Source organism: Conger conger, chromosome 2, assembly GCF_963514075.1.
Source record: "Conger conger chromosome 2, fConCon1.1, whole genome shotgun sequence".
Classification (NCBI taxonomy): Eukaryota; Metazoa; Chordata; class Actinopteri; order Anguilliformes; family Congridae; genus Conger; species Conger conger.
The window spans coordinates 17,472,024-17,492,158 of record NC_083761.1 but is presented as its reverse complement, the minus strand read 5'-3'; the positions used below and the strand labels follow the sequence as shown (position 1 = coordinate 17,492,158).

At 41.6% G+C, this 20,135-nt stretch overlaps 1 protein-coding gene across 1 annotated transcript; it reads left to right on the top strand.

The window, feature by feature from the left end:
* Positions 1 to 27: 27 nt before the first annotated feature.
* On the top strand, positions 28 to 5,261 carry mmp21 (matrix metallopeptidase 21). Its single transcript, XM_061225301.1, is given in 12 exon segments — positions 28 to 48; positions 249 to 344; positions 346 to 495; positions 662 to 836; positions 839 to 904; positions 1,169 to 1,275; positions 1,277 to 1,305; positions 1,719 to 1,858; positions 2,689 to 2,947; positions 3,245 to 3,354; positions 3,357 to 3,401; positions 4,954 to 5,261. Coding segments are annotated over 12 exon segments (1,506 nt in total).
* The last annotated feature ends 14,874 nt before the right edge of the window (positions 5,262 to 20,135 follow it).

Genomic DNA, 20,135 nt, shown 5'->3' with positions numbered 1-20,135 from the left:
AGAAGAAACATATAAATTATTGGATCCATGTTTAAGATAATAGATACAGTAACATAAACCCCATTCATCACTGTATCCCACCCTTTAAAATCCATGATTTATATGCCCTCAAAGGCTGAAATTAATTCCTATGCAAATGTTGTTTTTTTCCCCCTGCGATCGTAGCAGCTGACATGAAGTAAAGGAATAGTTTTATTGTGCAGTGCAAAAGATTAACTGCAAATGCGTTCCGTTTTGTGTCTCTTCAGCAATTTCTCTCCAAGTACGGCTTCATAAAGCCAGTCAACTGGGAGGAAATCCAATTTGAAAAAGAAGAAGCTGTTCTCGCCAATGACAGCCTGGCACCAAAGGACAGTGTCAGTAATTCAAGAGGGAGGATCAGTATCCCGGATGGGGATCAGAGACCAATCAGAAGATCCGGTTGAAAGCTTACGGTTCATCTCCGCCCTCAAAGAGTTCCAGAGAGTTTTGGGCCTACCTGTCACAGGTGCGTTTGAAGATAAATGAGCCCGGTGTGGGATCCCAGACAAATAGGAGACTACAACCTCTGATACACACAACTCCACCGGCACAGAGCTCTGAAACGTCACAGCCGGTAACATCACGACCGACAATGCAACAAGGGATACCATCAACGGCAGGCTGTGGCAGGCTTCCACAGACATCTTCCATGGGAAGCTCAGCTCTGTCCAAGGGGAGAAGGAAGCGGGAGGTCGATGGACTCGGGCATATGGCCTTCTCCAAGAAGGTTCTGAAATGGAGGCTGATAGGAAAGGGTTACAATAGCCAGCTCTCCATCGATGACCAGCGTTATATCTTCAGCTTGGCTTTCAGGATGTCGAGTTCGAGCAGGACTCTCATTCGCCCTTGGAGGAAATTGACAACAGGCTGGGGTTTGGAACAGGTGCGCCGGTGGGTATGTGAATGGTTACTGAGGTGAAACAGTGGTAAAAAAAAAAAAGTACATGTGAAGAAATTTATGAAGTGTTCAATGTAATCATGGGTTTTGACATGCATATAAAACATTTGATCCTTCCACCCTGGCGCGCTTAAGACAGGGGCATAACTGTCTGTATGCAAGTGCTTTTAATATTTCAGTGGTTGAGTGAACCGAACAGTGACAGTAAAGATTTAATTGAATGACTGCTTCCTTGCGTCCGCGATACAGGCAGGCACTTGGGCTGCACTCATAGGTTTGATGGGGCCGGCCGCAGGTTTGCCCACGCGTGGTTCCTGGGAGATGTTCACTCCGATGACGATGAGCACTTCACCGCGCCCTAAAGCAGGAAGTGGGATCAGCCTCCTCACAGTAAGCTTCCGACCGAGTGGCTGCCGCGCGCACAATGCACACCTTGTGACGGGGAGACGTTTTCTTTGCAATGAGAGAATGATTACTCATTTTGTCAGGGCAGGCAAAACCAATTACAGAGCCGGGGCCTCTCTAGAGTCACCTTGTCACCCCTAAAAGGGCCAGCCTATTATTGCCATATATTTGTATGTAATGAGCTATTCTTCTTAACCCCACTATTTTCCAGGATTTCAGCCTAATCACCCTTTTAAGGGTCAAAGTAATTTTCCATATTTTCCCACATTGGTTCAAATGAAAACATCTCCCCATTTTTAATTCCCTAGGACACTGTGCCATTGTCAACCACTGTGACAACCGATTTGTTGATGGTACCGTACAAAGTGAGGATTGATTGATTGCTGTCATTCCCTCGGGTGACTGTTCATAGCCTTGTTCTGAGCTTGCCCCACATCCACAGGATGGGCTCCATCGTGCAGCCCAACAACCTGCCTCAGGAGGCAAGCTTCAAGATCGACTGGCTGGACAGAAAAGCCCTACAACATCTGTATGGTGAGAGGTCTTCCCCTACATAATTTCCCTACCCCATACTCATCACTCCACCTCCACCACCATCACCACCACTTCCATAAGCACTCACACTGGATCTATACAGATCCCAGGTGTAGATATTATGAGGAAATTAAAAACTCTCGGTTCGATGCGATCTGAGAAACACATCTCACTGACTAATGAGCACCTCGCCTCGTGGTAGCCATTAGTCTTCATTCACTGGGCATTAGATGAAATCAGATTCTCAGAAAAATCAGGTGCAATAAGAGCGCCGCTCCGTGCATATTTATCAATGTCTATGCGAATCTGTGGAAACCGCATTTGCTATTTTCATGTGGGAGTTGGTTGGTTAAAATTAAGCAGGTGCAAATAGGCCTACATGTAGCAACATTGTTCTCAGAGCTGTGAAGAAATTGCCATTTTAAAATTAAATGTAAACTGTACTATTCTAACTGTGCATGTGTGAAAGCTTTCTTATACCTTTTCTAAGGAAGTGATTGAATACACTTGACTAATTAGAAACTGTGGAGAGGTCAACTGTCCAATTACTTTTGGTCCCCTAAAATGGAGGGACCATGCATGAAAAGGGATGTAATACCTACGTGGTTTGGATGTAAATACCTTAAAATTAAAGCTGACAGTCTGCACTTTAATCTCCTTTTCATTGTTTCACTTGTGCTGGAGCAGTGAGCCAAAAGGACAGAAATTGTACCACAGTCCACATGTTCATGCACTGCATTGTATGTGTTTGTGATGTGACAACAGGACATGTCATGTGAACCTGTGCAAAAGCAGCATCTGAAAGAAAATCGTGTGTTTCCTCCAGTCAGGGGACTGCAAGGGTCACTTCAGCATAGTGTTCAACTGTGTCAGGAAGGAGAGGACCCCTTACGGCAAGGTGGTGATCTGCTACAACACCTACTTCATGAGGGATGGCTGGTACTGGATGTATGAGGACCGGAGCAACCGCACTATGGGGACCCCGTGACGGCAGGCGGGCTGGTGTGGAATCCTGGCGGACGGTGTGGATGCGTGGACCTGGAGCACTGACGTGTCTCCTTCTTCAAAGGTAACCATGGTAATACCATGGTAATACTTTATAGAGGGAGGGGGCATTTGGTAGCCATTTGTAGTGCAGCGGTTGAAGCAAAGTGCTTTACAGCATCAGTTATCAGGCCTGAGTCTCGGCTGGGGACATCTGTTTCACCTGAAGGCAAAGTAAATTACCTCATTCGCCCCAGCAAATATCCGGCAATGTAAATGAGTTACAGAACGGAAACACTGTAGTTGGCCTGTGACAGGTTTCCAAGCAAGCCGATAATGTAATGCGTATGATGTCATCAATATTTTAAGCCATTGAGTGGAGCACATTGTGCTTCTATTTAGCAGCAGGGTTTTAAAGTGCCTGACTATGCTGAGGGTCTTCTCTGGTGACTCGTATTGGAGGTACCACAATGAGAAAGACCGGGTGTGCACGGGGGACCTCGAGGGACACCACTACCATCTCCGAGGGACTCCCACATCTACTTTTTCAAAGGCTTCAATATTCACCCCTTCATATTGCATTTCCTACAGGTTCCTACAGTATAGTGCAGTGTACAATGCAGTGCAACCTGCTTGTGAGAACAGTTTGCATCCTGGAGATTATGTTTTTTAGAAGCAGAGTACATCCATATGAACATCCATCCATCCATCCATTATCTGAACCCGCTTATCCTGAACAGGGTCGCAGGGGGGCTGGAGCCTATCCCAGCATACATTGGGCGAAAGGCAGGAATACACCCTGGACAGGTCACCAGTCCATCACAGGGCACATACACCATTCACTCACACACTCATACCTACGGCCAATTTAGACTCTCCAATCAGCCTAACATGCATGTCTTTGGACTGTGGGAGGAAACCGGAGTACCCGGAGGAAACCCACGCAGACACGGGGAGAACATGCAAACTCCGCACAGAGAGGCCCCGGCCGACGGGTATTCGAACCCAGGACCTCCTTGCTGTGAGGCGGCAGTGCTACTCACTGCACCATCCGTGCCGCCTCCATATGAACAGAACTAGCAAATGTTTTGTAAATATAAATTATTATAAAATTACAGGAATGTTTTCTTAACATAATGTCAGTGAGCTTAGTTTTTTAATCTCTGCTTTTATGAAAATACAGTATTTATAATGCTGTGTGTGATGCGATGGTGCATCTGAATTTAGGCTTAATGATTCAGTCCATGCAACTGAAATATGAAATTAGGCATCTTGCTTTAAAGAATGAAAGCTATTCCAATTTACTGTAATTTTAAGGCAAATATGCCACTGCTACCAAGCTTACTGTTCACATTCCTTTTCGGTCTCCCTTTTGCAATGATTTGCAATGATGTTGCCCATGTTTTTCTAAAGTTTTGAGAGTGTAGACAAGGATTTTCAGAGTCTCGATTCCTTTACTTTGTTTTTATGTTCTTCATTTGAAGAAGCTTTCTTGTACATTCTTGTGTAAGAGAAGAAACTTGTTTCATCATGAGCTTGTTTACATAAACAGGCCTCAAGATATTGCGGAAAGTCAGCAAGGATACACAGAATGAAAACAATAACAGCTTTTAAGCTCACTTCTCACTGAAGAGTAAAGATACATAAATAAATAGGTCAATAATTATTCTGTGTAAGTATATTCTATAAATATATAATGTTTTGACTTTGAAAATAATTCTTAGAAATGAGGTGCTGTATTACTGGACTTTATTATTGGATTTTCATCACTGCACATTCAGGTTTTTCCTATATCCAATATGCTTGCAAGCAGGTTGCACTGTTCAATCACCGATATTTGAGTACATGGTCGATTTGTTTTCTCCTTAATGTCTTTTTTTCTCGTATTTCTGCTTTTTTCAGAAGAAATTAAATTGTCTCAATCTCCAGTTAGATGTCTATATTAAAGGTTACTTGCACATGTATTTATTTACTAATTATTCTCCCTTTAATCAGGTATGGAAAATGAGAAATCAATTCTCATTTGCAATTATGGCTTGTACAACAGGTAGTAAGCATCTTTTATTGCCAAGACAGCTTTGGTGTCTGGAATCCGAAAAATCCTTATTCACAGGTGTACAGCTTTGACATGAACGCCAACGCTAAAGTACGCGGTTTCCCGAAGAAGATTGCTGGGGTGTTCCCTCCGGCAGTGCCTGGAGATCATCCGGTGGGCAATCTGGATGCGGCCTACTTCTCTTACACACACAATGCTGTCTGCCTGCTGAAGGGCACGCAGTTCTGGAGGGTGGTGAGCACCAAGGATCGCTTTCGCCAGCCCTGCCTCCCCCACAACAGCCTTCAGGCCCACGGAGAGGTGGACGAACAGTGGTTCGATATCTGCAACGTGCACACCACTGCTCTGAAACTCGGTGGATGAGCAAATATAGAAGGAAAATCTTCCATTCAAATTGTCGCCACTGTTATAAGGCACTCTTTGGTACATGTAGCATGGAGAGAACTCACAATACAACAGTGCTGTGCATTCCCTGAAACAACTGTAATAGATGTACTCTACATTTTACACCGACACCGAAACTATACGCTGAACTTCCAGTCTTCCTGTACATATTCTTCTTGTTCTTGTGGAATCAACTCTTATGCGAATCATATTCATCATACAGCTGGGCAAAACAACTTTACCTGCCTGCTGATGAACAGACACAAGCATGCGGTTGCGTAAAAAGCCATCCCTTAAGTATACATGGTCTTCCACACAAAGGATAGACTTCTTCACTCACACACTGTTCAGTTTTGAAAGGACTTTTCAGAGAAGCCTTCATCTTTATGGGGTGGTAAATATTACACACCGAGCAATAATGTTTTCTTTAAATCTCATGAACAAATGTCACATTTATTTTTAATGTTTGTTTTCAAGGGCAAATATTAAAGTAGAACTGTTCTTTTGTTTTCATGCTTAATAATTAGCATTACTTATTATGTCTGACAAAAACAATAGAAATGTACAAAATTACATATTGTTGTCTAAGATAGTAATATAAGTAATATACAGTACTTTAAAATACTTTTGATTAAGATAGTTTTAACAATGAATATAACGTGCTGCTAAAATAATCATATGCTGTATGTTGATCAAAGTTATATGAAGCATATTTTTGTCTGATGTGAAAGTGTGAAAAACAATTATCACCATTTACAATAAAGTAATTCAAATTACTGTCATTAAAAGTACATTCACTTAAGGTGTCGCGTACATGCAATATTATGATTATTTCCTTTTATTAAAGGATTTAATAAAGGATGTTCAAGGATGAATGAATTATGAATGAAAAATGCTAAAGCTGCATTCAAAACCACATACTCGTATATCCTACATTTACTAAATTTCAGGCTGATTTTCTTTGAAATGTAGTACTAGTAGTATGCTAAGTATGTGGGTTCCACACAGGCTAAGACATAAAAATGAAAAAGTATGGCAGCCAAGATGCGCCAGGGTCATTGTAAGTTCAGAGGGAAGTAGAGGTAGGTGTTGTGACTGTTTCTGTAATCCAAATGCTCTATATAGAGCGCCACCTGGTGGACTGGTAGGAAGCCTTGCATGCACAGAATATACTTGCCTGCAAGCACAACTCATTTCCTAAAGACTACAATGAATTCTAATGATAAACGCATCTTCCATACAGCATGCGTCTAATCAACTAGCCCTCGATTTGTACTGTAGTTTATTTTCCTTCAGGTACTTTGAAACGAAAATGAATGACACACTTTTCTCCTGCTTTAATGTAAGTGCAATTCTTTGTTAATGAAAAAAGACGGGATGGGAGACCACTCTCTAACTGCCTCATCAAATATTCAACTATGTGAATGTATAATATAAAAACAGCCTCCACAGTGGCTACACATTAGATAGTCACAGCAGGTGTACCAAGGCACTTTCATTGCTGTTAAAATGCAAGGCACCAGCCAGCTGTAACCTGGTCTGCCCTGACAGACACTCAGCTGCAGCAACAGCTTTTGTGCCCAGTATTTGGTGGCATGCCCAGAGTCCCCATGCCAGTCCTGAAGCAACTGGCACGACATGGGAGCCTCCACAAAGCACATGCTCTGCCACTTCAGGGGCACCCTGTCGAGCGGATACTGTGTATGGTGTTCACTGTAGCCAAATCAGGCTACCCTGCTGAAAAGAGAGCTGAAGCTAGGTTTTGAAACAGCTGGTAGCTGGTTTACCAGCTCAGACCAGCTCCATGCTCAATATGGTTTGACCAGCTCAAGCTATGTTTTTAAACAGCTGGTAGCTGGTCATTTCAAGCTGGTATTAACAGGATTTTACAACAGGGCATCCATCCAATTCTCTCTCTTCAATGCAACATCTCTACCCCATCCATGTTTTTCCAAGTGGGAAAATACTACTGAATAATGCAGGAGATCATTTGGTACTGTAAATCAAGGGGGCAGTCTCCTAAATTAAGAGGAAAGTCTTGCGATGGGAGCCTTTTAGTTAGCCCGGCAACAGAAAGAGACTCTTTAAACATTAGTCTTTCATCTCCCTGCGTACGTTACGCTAATCTAATTTACATACTTCGCCTGACAGTTGGAATACCATTTGCACACACGCGGGCTGACGTGTACCGTGGAGATCGCCAAGAGCCGCCGTTTAAGTGCAGCTCCGCGCATATGGAGACATGACAGTTATCACAACCGATATGTCACAAAGCGAGCAGGGCAAAAACAGAAGCTCTGGCATGAAATGATGAGGTGATTAAGACAATGAGCTAATCACCTCTAATTTATTCATGATTTCCTCCTGGTACATAGACGAGATGGAGAGACTGACAGCCGGAAACCTACGGAGAGGTGTGTACTTAAATCACGTGCTGATGCAGTTGGGACGAGGAGGCGTGTTTCTCGCGCGCACACACATGCACATGCACACACACACACACATAAATTTGCACGCACATGCACATGTATGCATGTACACAGTTCCACACACACAAATACATATGAAGACACCAATGCATGTGCACACACAAACATGCATACAGAAACTGACACAGGACACACACGTACACATATGAGCATACACAACACACAGACACACACGACCGTGCACACACAAGCACTCACTCCTGTTCACCTACTCATGGCCCTTCCTTTACAGGGCCAACTGAATGGCCGACACTAGGAGATCAGCACCTTGAGGTGAGCTACAAAAAATTGTTCTAATAGGAACCCTGTGATTCCATAGAAAACCCCTATCTAGTTAGATGGTTCTGTCCTAATGGAATCAAGCCAAAGAACAATTTTGTGTGTCCCACTGACCAAACAAAGGGTGTATGTCATACACATAGCATGAAGAAACATGAATGCTGCAGTTCAGATATCTTAACCTTTTTTGTTTGTTATAAAACACCTGGGAGCTTTACCTAAAGCAAGCATTAATTCCCTTCATTCCCTCTCTCTTGCTGTAACTATCATTTACTAGAGACAATTTGACCAAACACCCAAAAGAGTTATAAGACAGATATACCTGAGATTCCTCTTTCTCACTCAGCCATGCCAAAGAAACTACCAGTGTAAACCATGGCCACAGCTCATCAGGGCCAGCCCGACAGTGATCAGTGCCCAGCTGTAAGTCATGGTGTTTTAGTGGCAGTGTCTGACAGGGTGCAGTCAGCCCTTCATCACACAGCATTATTCAGCATGGCCAGGTAACCAGAATGAGGTTTTCCCTGAACGGGAAAACTGGTGCTGGATGGCTTCCTGGAGGACTAGGGTTTGATTGTCTTGTCAGATGGAGAGTCCCTCGTTTCCTTTAACAAGTACCTACTCAGGATGACTTCAGATTGCATTTCCAAACAAGCAAATTGATCTTTGATTGATTGCGTAAAAAAAGGCCTGTCATTTAAATTATGCACGATAATGATAAGAATGATAAGAATGTTCATTCACGTCCTTTATTTCCTTTATTTCAGGGGCAATCTGACATTGAAGTATCTTGACACAAACAAAATGAAAATGTCAATTTTCAAACAACCTGTTATTTCTCAGGAGAAAGTCAAATGCATGCTAATTTGTCAGGTACATAATTTGCTCGAAATAAATTTGTGTTTCAAAATACGGTCTTCAGATAATTCCAACACAAACTGCATATAGGCTTTGTGTGGTGTGATTTGTGTGGTGTAGCTACTCCTCAGAAATCCAGTGCCAATATGTGAAGAATCCAGGTAATAGGCTCACTTTAATAAAAGATTGCATGCAGGGTATACTAATTCAAAAGTTTTCAGTGAAGTGCGTATAGAAGTAATGATATCATAGTATCCAGCTCTGCCAGGGCAGCATAGGTAGCATAAGTGTTTACAACATTTTTCAAACAAATGAGAAAGGTGTTTTGGAAAGGCATAAGAACCATTAGGCCTACCACTCAGCCTAGATACTCTCTTTCAAACACCTCAAGACGACCAAAAACACATGATCCAAAGCCTCCTGTGTTTAATTAAGCTTTTCTTGCTCTGTGGGTTAAGTGAAAACACCCGTGAAAGAGATTTGTGGTTGAATCACAGAAGTGGTTCATCTTTTCATCTTTATTGTATCTGAGGAGTTCATATTTGTTTTCCGTTTATACACCTTTAGATCTTCGACGATTACTCGTCTGAATGAGGTTGATCTCAGTTCCATTGGTAATGAGGATTCTAAAAGGACCTCTAGTCTAGTCTGCTATTACATTTCCTATAACATACAATAAAAAAAGGCTGGTCACATGCAATTTCTGATGTTTTTTGCTTTATCAAATGAGCACGGTATGGAAAATAAGATGACATTGATTTGTTCATCAATACATTGCTGGAGTGGAGTACCCTACATTTATCCCCGCGTTATCTGTGAGATTAAACTCCTGTTGGGCTTCATATAATCATCTGTGCGCTTGAGGCATACTGCGAGCTTTATTAATAAATGGAAGTAAAAATCAATTAGGAGCAGAATTCTGAAACTGCACTGAAAGTGAAGTCAGAGAGATTGAATGAAGAAAAATGCGAGGAGTCCGCTGCCCGCACATTACTGCGGGAGCGTCTGCCCTGACTTCCACAGCATACAAATCAATGTTCTTATTAATCTCTAGCCCGGAAAATGCGCTTGTTTTCTCGGAGTCAATACTCCTCTGTGCATCGCCTTAACTGGAATGTTGCCAGAATGTCAACGACCATTTTGAATGAAATTCATTCTTGTTCTTCGCTTCTAGTGCATGATCCTCCCCACTCCACTCTAGTGAGAAAGACTCCTATTTAGGACTGCGGTGGGATTGGGATTGCTAAATGAGTAGCCGACACGTTTTTCCCCCCAATTCATGAACTGTTCACTTCAGTATACCCTCCCGACGTAAAATGCACAAATGCAAAGATGTAGGTTTACTATTAATTTGAGTAGTTGGGGCTTCGTGTTCATACTGATTGGAATAGACGTTTTTCCTGTAACAAACGTTCTCTGATTATTGTCAGAAATACATCAGGCTGTGGACGAAAATCTGTTCCGTTGTGTTGCGAACGTAATTATCCTCGCCGTCGTGACATCTTTTTCAGATCCATTTGTTTAAACCGTGGTTTAAGCCTACACAGTGGACCCTCTCACGTAGCCTATAGCGGAGGCTCCTTTCCCCGTCAAAAACACACTTCTAACTGTGCACATAGGTGCGCTGTGGTGCAAGCATTCTGCGGATGAACTCGTTTCAGTACCATATGATTCTTTGAAAATACAGGCAGGATTAATGAGATCCGTCTTGATGATGGCGCTGCCGTGCTACTGCCCCTGAGAGTAACAGCCGCTGTCGGCAGCGGGCGAGATGCACGGGCGTCGCATGGGAGACACTTCAGAGGCCCAATAATGTCGCAAACTCCTGCAACACATTAATATAACAAATCTCTGACGCATGAATTGCAAATAACCGGAGGAGCAGTCGTCTCATCTTGGTCTCAGATCGGCTGGATATGGGGGTAGGAAATAAATCACTTGTGTTGCTATATCAAGAAAGGGTAAATGAAGAATAGACTCCTTCTGTTCTGAAACCTGTCCAGACTGATAATATAGCATATTTGAAAATCATCTAACATAACCCACGCCCACATCCGCGCGTGCACACAAACTCAAAGACGCTCAAGCACGGAGATTATTTTATGCTGCTGTTGTTAGGTGTATTGGACTATTAAATCTGCTGACTGTGGAGGCCATTGGAGAACACTGAACACATTGTCATGTTTGTGGATCCAGCTTGAGATGATGTGTGCTTTGTGAAATTATCATGCTGGAAATTGCTATCAGAAGATGGGTAGACTGCGGCCAAAACAAGACATTTAAACAATGCTACATTTGTATTAAGGGATCTAATGTGTGCCAAGAAAACATTCACCACACCATTACACATCACACCATTCTCTGTAAAGTCTAGAGACTGTTGTGTGTGAAAATCCCATGAAATCAGAAGTTCCTGAGATACTTAAACCACCCTGTCTGGCACCAACAATCATTCCAACAATCAAATCACTTAGGTCACATTTATTACCCAGTCTGATGTTTGGTCTGAACAACAACCCAACCCCTTGGCCATGCCTGCATACATTTATGCATTGAGTGGCTGCCACATGATTTGCACAGAAGACGAGGTCCCACCACGCTTGTTTTACCTCCCACATGTTACAAAATAAGGAACTGTTGTCCCTAAAGCAATGGCATCTTAAAATAGGTCGATACCGATACCGATACAACCGTGAGTTTTAACGCTTCCAAACGGTATATTCTGTTACCATAGTGACTGAAAATGGCAAGGGGTTGAATACAAAATAAAAAAAATTAAAAACAAAACCCACACCGGCCCAACGCTGGTGAGACTTAAGGGGTTAAAAAGATGCGTCTGAAAACAAACATAGCAGGAAACGACTGCCCAGAATCCCAGCGCTTCTTGCCCTACTATTAAGACTGTAGAGGGTATTTTTCATCGTGTCGCTTGACTTTTCTCGCCGAAGGCTATAAATGAAATGAATAGCAGGCCAGTACGGCAACAGCTGGGTGCGTTTTATGGGATTCATTTATATGGTGCGGTACTTCGCCCCTTTCATTCCAAATGATATTGTTACAGAGGGCCGAACGCGACAGTTCTGCGCTAAAGACACGAAAAGCACTACTGAAAACACTGAGATTGCGGATCCAGGGGATATGTGCTGGGTTTTATTGTGTTTGGCACAATGTAGATAAATGTGCGAGGTGGATGTGAGATAGCACCGCAGGGAATTTCCATCTCTCAGCTCCGGCTGTATCTCCTGTCACTTGGTAAACACTACCGCTGCGGCTTTAGTGGCAGCTTGCACTGTTGTTGTGAATCTTAAGATGTTAATCATGAGCGCAAATAAGAAGAAATCCACTACTTTGCATCTCTACTAAAAGACTACTAAATTAATTCGCTGTGCTTCCCAAAGTTTACAAGTACATTCTGTGACGTCATACATTGTAATGGCGAGACTAGCGGTAAACAGCTGTTATTTTAGTGTCATATATAGCCTAATGCACATGTCCATGATCACAGAGTTGATTTTATTTTCTTCTCGATATTTTCTTCCACGTTTCTTCTTCCAGCAGAAAAAAAAATCAATCCAGGTGTACCAAGCAGCAAAGCCTATAAGCAGAATTTTTACAATGTTTAATCCATTTGCTATTTGAAGGACAATCGGACCACATATAGGCTACTGTTGCTACTATGTCCTCAGTGTCTTCAGAATGAAAACTTTTGATGGCATATGTGAAAAGATCCTGGAAATAAGCTGTCACATAGGCTTACTGTCGATCAAGACCTGATGCACTTAATGCACAAAGAACCGCATATCTTGTTTTGTTAAACCAGGGTTTGCTCAAGGTTTTTTCTCGAGCATACAGATAGGTCTGTACATTTTTATCTTTGAAGAGAAGTTATCTTTACTCTGCTTTGCTGCTAAATAAGACAAGGCCTGTTTTTGCTCCGCAGAACAGAAACCCCTCAGCAAAGAAAACAATTACATCACTGTTGTTATTGATCAGTTGCCATGGAGAGACTCATTCACATACAGTACAGTGCTCTCTTGGGTTTTACTGGGATTGACAGTCCCTTGTATTCCACCTAAACCAGTATTGTCCCTCAATATGACTTTTATTCACTGGAGACTCAGTTTCTTCTCTGATTTAATTGCCTTTTTAGGGCTTTAGGGTAATTGTGGTAAAAAGTAATGGTGTTTTTGGTTGGTATAGTCCATCTTACAAATAGTAATGCATTGACCAATTGCTCTCAGTTTTAGTTAACTAAATAATCTTTATTTTGTTTACATTTCACTCACGTAAGTTACATGAAGCCACATACATGGACTGCCGCCCTCTGCAGTTAATCGGTAAAAATAAATCCCTTCTCACTTAGATATAGGGGAAACATTAATTTTGGTTCATTTTGGTTTCACCATGTAGAAATGACATAGTCCCCCCATTTCTGTGCACCATAATATTTTGGACAAATGGCTTCATGGGGTTTCTAATTAGTCAGGTGTGTTCAATTGCTTCTTTAGTGCAAAGCTTTCAGTATCTAGTCTCGATTCTAGGCTTTTCATTGCCTTTGGAGACTGTTATTGGCTTTTGTCAACATGAGGACTAGAGTTGTGCCAATGAAGGTCAATGAAGCCATTATGAGGCTGATAAATGACAAAAGAAAAACAGTCAGAGACATAGGCCAAACAACAAACTTACCAAAACAAACTGTTTGGAAGAGCATTAAGAAGAAAGAGGGCACTGGTGAGTTCAGTAATCACAAAGGGACTGGTAGGCCAAGAAAGACCTCCACAGTTGATGAAAGAAGAATTCTTGCCATAAGGAAGAAAACAATCAGAAACACTCATCAGGAGGCAGGTGTGGATGTGTCAGTGACTGCTGTCCACAGAAGACTTCAGAAACAACTACAAAGGCTATACTGCAAGATACAAACCAGTAGTTTGCTGCAAAACAGGACGGCCAGGTTACAGTTAGCAGTACCTAAAAGGGCCTGCAAGTTCTAGAAAAATGTCATGTGAGGATGTCTCAGTGGCGCAGCCTGTAGAGCACTGACCGCATGCTCATTGCGAGCCGCGACTTCGGCGGTTCAAATCCGACCGTCTGACATTTGTCGCATATCTTTCCCTCTCTCGCTCCCATTCTTCCTGTCTCTCTATTCTATATACTGTCCAATAAAGCTGAAAAAGGCCAAAAAAAATATTTTAAAAAATAAAATAAATGTCTTGTGGACAGACCAAGGTATCAGAGTGATGAAAGTGTTGAGCCTAAACGGTACTGTCGAAGAACCAAAATGCAATTTTATCAATATGATGTCAATTATTTGTTCTAAAGGTGGCTTTAAATATTGAGTGAGCAAACACATAATTCTGATACATTACATAGACAGACCCAAATTCTAGTTATCTATATGATGCCAATAATAGTAATACTGGTCATAATAATGCCAAATTTCTCAAAAGGGAACTGGCCAGGATTAGAATGTCAGTTCATGTTGTCACCAGCAGAGGGTGCAGTATATCAACAATGAAAGCACAGTTGTGCCCCACTGGACAAGAGCACATGACCGTGGAAAATGTAAGAATCGGTACAGAACTGATTGCAAAGTACATGCTTACTTCTTTGTTACTTGCTTTCATGTGTACCATGTTTGGTTCCCCGTGTAGGACTGGAAATTAAATATTAATATGCAAATCCTTGAGGTACATAAGGAACGTTTAAGTGTCTCTTGTATTCATTTCATGAACCCCTTAAGTATCACCCCTTTTCTTGACAGAAGCTTAAAAATGACATACCAAAAATAAAGTGGTTACTATTCTTGAACCCTTTTGACTGCAGGCATAATCCTGGTCCCGTCTGAAAGGCTACCCTTTGGGGGTTGTTTTCCAAGTGTTAGAATTACTCCGAATATTAATAAAGCAAAGTTACAGGAGCTCAAACACAGTGAAAGTGGAAGCTGCTTTTCTCCCACTGAAAAGATTTGCTGTTTTTGACTGGATACAGATTATTGTAGCTATGGCTGGTGTGTTTAGAAATACAATGGAGGCAAGTCACAACACTGGACACATCTCCTTTCAATTTTGAGGACAATATCACCCGAAATGCATTGTTTTTTCTAATCTTCGACTTGGCAGTTTTCCAAAAAGGACATTTGGAAACACCGAAAGAGCAAATAGAAACAAAATGATATTATGGGTCTTATGAGGTGTAAAATACTGCAATTTGCTTGCTAAACTATACAACAGCTTTTGTGTTTGCGCTTCCCCCCGCCTGTCACCCACCACCACCTCTCTGTCCCAAACTCCCTCTCTTTGCAGCTATCCTCAGACAGCAGCTGGTCGAGAAGATCATAAAAATTAAGTACAATAAACTCAACAATAACACCTTGTGTACTACCAATATATATATATTTAGTTCAATTGATTGAAGTTTTTGTCAAATACCCAACCCTCATGAACAAGTCAAACACATTCCAGAATGTCACATGTTTATTTATTATTCAGAAGCAGGCAGCCTCCTTATTTATAAGCATACTGAATAATAATAAAATATTTTGAGTGTAAAATGTATTTTGATGCTCACCAATATAAAATTGGGTCACATCACTGAAAATGCCCTCTATTGTGTTGTCAATGGTGCTTCCAATGTCTTCCTCAGAAAAATTCACTCAGAAGTCCTCAAAAGGAAGTCTTCTATTTAGAACCTTTTTTGTCCTAAAACACCAACCTTTTTTGGGTAAAAATCTCTGCACGTGTATTCAAAATGCTCCTGTTTTGTTAAAAGCAGGTGAAAAAATACTGTGATGTTTTATGCAAGCCTAACAAATTACACACCAATGTCATTAACTAAAAAGTTTTTTAGTCATTTTTCTATAACATTCCCATAACAGTTTATCAGTTCTTCAATGAGCTGAAGTTATACAGAATATTCTTACACACAGATGGGGGTAGCGCTTTCTCTCTGCAACTATGTTACAAATACCAAATACATTTCTTGTAGCATGTGGATTTCCAAAATTCTGAGAAGGTGAGGTCTCCCCACACTTACCATCCACATGTTACAAAATAAGGAACTGTTGTCACTAAAGCAATTGAATCTTAAAATAGGTTATACCGATAGAAATGTGAGGTTTAATGCTTTCAAACGGTATATCCTGTTACCATAGTGATTGTAAGTTGCACCCTAAAATTATTTTATGAATGCAAAAAAACCCTCGCTAGCCCAACCCTGGGCCAGTGAGACTTAAGAGGTTCATTTAGAGTGTAATCAGACAGTCCAGGCCTGTAACTCAATAAATAAAGACTTGCACAGAATCAGACAAAACTATATTTCAGCTAACAAATACACATTCCTGAAAATCATCTTAACTTGATTATAGGTAATTATTTTTTGTAATATGTTAACTGAAAACATCAGCCTTTTTTCATGTGTGGATTAACACTGTATATTTGGTCTACATTAATGCACAATTCATGCTTAATGCTCTAAGCCATTATATTGTAATTATAAATATGGTTCTCCACTGAGTCCCAGTAACATGCTCTCTAAGGAATATGCTGTCATGTACACATTAGGAGAAGACAACATTGTGCATGTACAGCACAGCCCCTGTGTCCAAAATACTGCTATGTTATTAAAGAAGACTACCGAATGCACTTAGATTTTAGCCCGGTATGATACATATGCCCTGATTGCCCTTTCGCTTGTGTTCCTTATATATGAACTTATACAGTATTTATACTGTACTTTACACAATGTCACTGTTCCTCTGTGAATTCATTTACCTCGTACGTTCAGCCTCATGTATTTGTTCCGTGTCCATGTAGCCGGCCATGTTTAATAGACTGAGCACCCTTAGATACATGGCAGAAAGGGGAACATATGGTAGTAATTTTATGCTTCAGCTAGCTGACTAATTTAGGGATGTTGTATGTAATTATGTAACATGTTATTGACTGCCAAGACTGGTGTCTTACGGCCATTGATAATTGATACATTACTTAAGTTACGGTCATTTTTGTTGATGGATTTTCAAAGTAAACCCGGAATCTTGTGTTATATGCACGGCGCAGTCAAAAGAAAGATATGCTGGGGTCAACCTCTTTATATGAAATGAAATGTACAATTGCTTCTAGAGTCTTTAGAAGATCATGTTTATGACCAGTGCTGTTGTTCAGTCAAATAAAAATGTTTTTGTCAATGTAAAGAATACTGGCAGATAATTTTCTTTTGGCCTTTTACTGAAATTCACTCCCGACGTGCCAAATTTGTTCCATAACTGAATAGAAGTATAGAGGACAGCAGCACTTTAAGACTCAGCGGGGAATTCATTCACTCCTGATAGGTGGGTTTGGAGTTGATGTTTGAATGAAGTTGGCAAGACATCTCTCAAAGTCACCATTTACCGTTGACTGCTTCTGAAAATGCTTGCACTTCAAACGTCCCTGAGAAAGAAGCTGGGATTAAGAGATAAAACACTGACTTGATGCTGTCATCGCTGACAGAGTCACTCAATTTTATGTATCCAAATCAATGCGGCAAAAGGGTTTTCCTTGGAATAATTTACCTGGAAGGTGCTTATTGTGGTGTATCGTTAGCTTTGCACAGATGAAGACAGGAGTTTGTACAGTATTTGCTAGGCTGCTATTTGCACATCCAGCACTCCGAGGACTGATTTTTTGTGACTGAGAACAATTGTTCTTCCAGACAAAATGGCCCCTCAGAGACTTGCTACAGAACTACTTGGAAAATATTAGCATATAAAAAAGTCATTTTTCTTGGCTTTTTCCCCCCTCCAACTTTTTTTCCCTTTAGGTGTATTTTGTGTCTGTAAACACTGGCCGTTACAGATATTTAACTGAAATATTACCGTGTTTCCATAGGGAACAGCTTCATGTATTACGGAAATGTGCATTATTAAACTAGGCGGTTTGCACGTCCTATTTACATCGGAATGAACAAATAAACAATAAATAATACTGCATTTTGTGTGCAAATGTGCTCTTCACCACAGGTGAGCTGCCCCCTCTCTCTCGCTCCTCTCCCTCTCTCATGCTCTCTCTCTCCATCACTTTCTCACCCTAGCTCCCTCTCTCTCTCTCTCTCACTCTCTCCCCATCACTTTCTCCCTCTAGCTCCCTCTCTTTCGCTCTCACACACTCCCACCATCTGTGCGAGCGGAGGATTGACACCGGACCCCACCCTCAGCCGGGCGGCCTCTGACCTCCTGCACCGGGGACGCAGAGACAAAATGGCCGGTGATGTCAGCGTGAGTGATGGCCACAAGGCAGGGCGGAGGGGGCTGTCCCACGCATGACTTCACAGGAGAGACGGGGGCCGCCACCGGCCCCAGGACAGTGACAGGGAATGCGCCGCCGACCGCCAGCCGTTGTCACCGAGAGCAACAAACGAGATACTGAAGACATCGGAGGGCAGGGGCCCCCTCCCCCCCCTCCCCACTGCACCATGTCACTTAGCTGCCAGAAGAGCCTGCACTGATAAACCTCCTATCAATAGGCCCAGCTCCACGCAGCCCTGCGATAGGTGGCTGCTGCTGTTTAGCTGGCCGCTATATTGTCCCGTTTCTGTTGCTGCTACGCTCACGCACCGCTAAAAGTTTCGATATATCTATATATGTCTCCGCACCGGCCCGAAGACGTACAGCGCCTGTTATTTAACCAATGGCTTTGTATCTTTCTGTCCCCAGGCTTCTCTCAGGGAAGAAAACCTTTTTTTACAGCTCTTCATGAGTAGTACTGATACACGCAGATAAAATAAGAAATGGAAGGCATCCATTTCTCATGTGTTCCCTGTTCACCTGCAGTAAAGTCAATTTTAGAAACTGTAGTTCTTACTGAGATGCTTTTTAGAAAACAATATTTAGTTTGTCCAGTATTTATAAGGAGATTTTAAAATGTCATTTTAATAGTACTTGTTAATTTAATGACACGGAAAACCTTTTGCCTAATCCTTTACAAAGGGGAAAATTCTGCATACCAATGATTTAAAGATAATTTAGTCGTATATATATATCAACTAAATGGATTTCCATTGTAACGAGAACAGAACGTCGTCGTTCTCTGTTTTTCCACTTTCATTTTTCTTAAAAGCTATATTTCTGCAAAACTGCTTTCACACAATATCCTGTTGCCTAACCATTGTTAACCAAGAAAATCCCAGTATTTCAAAGATAAGTCAATGGACAGAAAGTAAAATGTCTTCTTCAGAACTACGAGCAGAAAATCGGTCATTGGCGTAATGATAAAGCTATACCCGTTTAATGTGATAGTCAGATTAGCATAATAACACAGATCAGCGTTAGCGTCCTGCTCCAGGGGCTGTGGCAGGCAGGTCCACGCTAAGCCTCTCCTCCTCACTCTCTGTGCGAAGGGGTCGTTAATGAAGTCTAAGTGGAGACTGTATTGGGTATGTTTGGCTTTCAAAATCTGGAATACATTTGGCAGGCATGTTAATGTATTTTGAGATTTCTTTGAGCAAGAAAGGCTTTTGTGTTTTGAGGTCCATTTCACGATAACTCCACATCCTTTCTTGTACTTCCTTGCAGTCAAGTATTCCATTTCATATCCTGTACTTTGTGCACAGAGGCCATTTTCTTTTGATGAACACGGTTGCTTAGCTTGTACTTTGTCAGAATCTATAATCTCTAAAATGTACTTTCATTAATTAATAATGAAATATTAATATTTGCCTAATAACATTCAAGCACATTTTGTCACTATTTCTTCAGAAAGCTTGTTAAAAAAAAAGTCTGGCAAAGTAGCTCTTCTATGCCGATTGCAAGGATCGGGCAGGTCCACCATTTTGATTGAATATTCAAAAATGGGGAATAGAAGAAAAAAGGGATGAAAACTTGTTTAAAAAACACAATATTTTCTCATCCTCCCCATCATTTCATTCTAACCACCACTCTCCTCCCCCTCTCTCCTGCCTTCCTTTTTCTGTCTACAATACACAGTCAGAACTCAGAGGCTCAGGTGGTGCCCATAAAGAAAAGTATAATCTGTTGAAAATGCAATCAGCCACAAAAAATAATCAAGAGTGTAGAGTCAGCACTGACCTGCATGTTTCCAGCAATCCATTATATGACTCACAATGTTTGCAGTGGAGAGGCAGTGCAGCAGGAAACGAAGTACAGCACCTGACGGAGCAAGGTTTGGCCCGGGCTCTACTGTGGACGGTGTGACATCCATCACAATACTCAATTTTAGTTTTAAACAAAGAT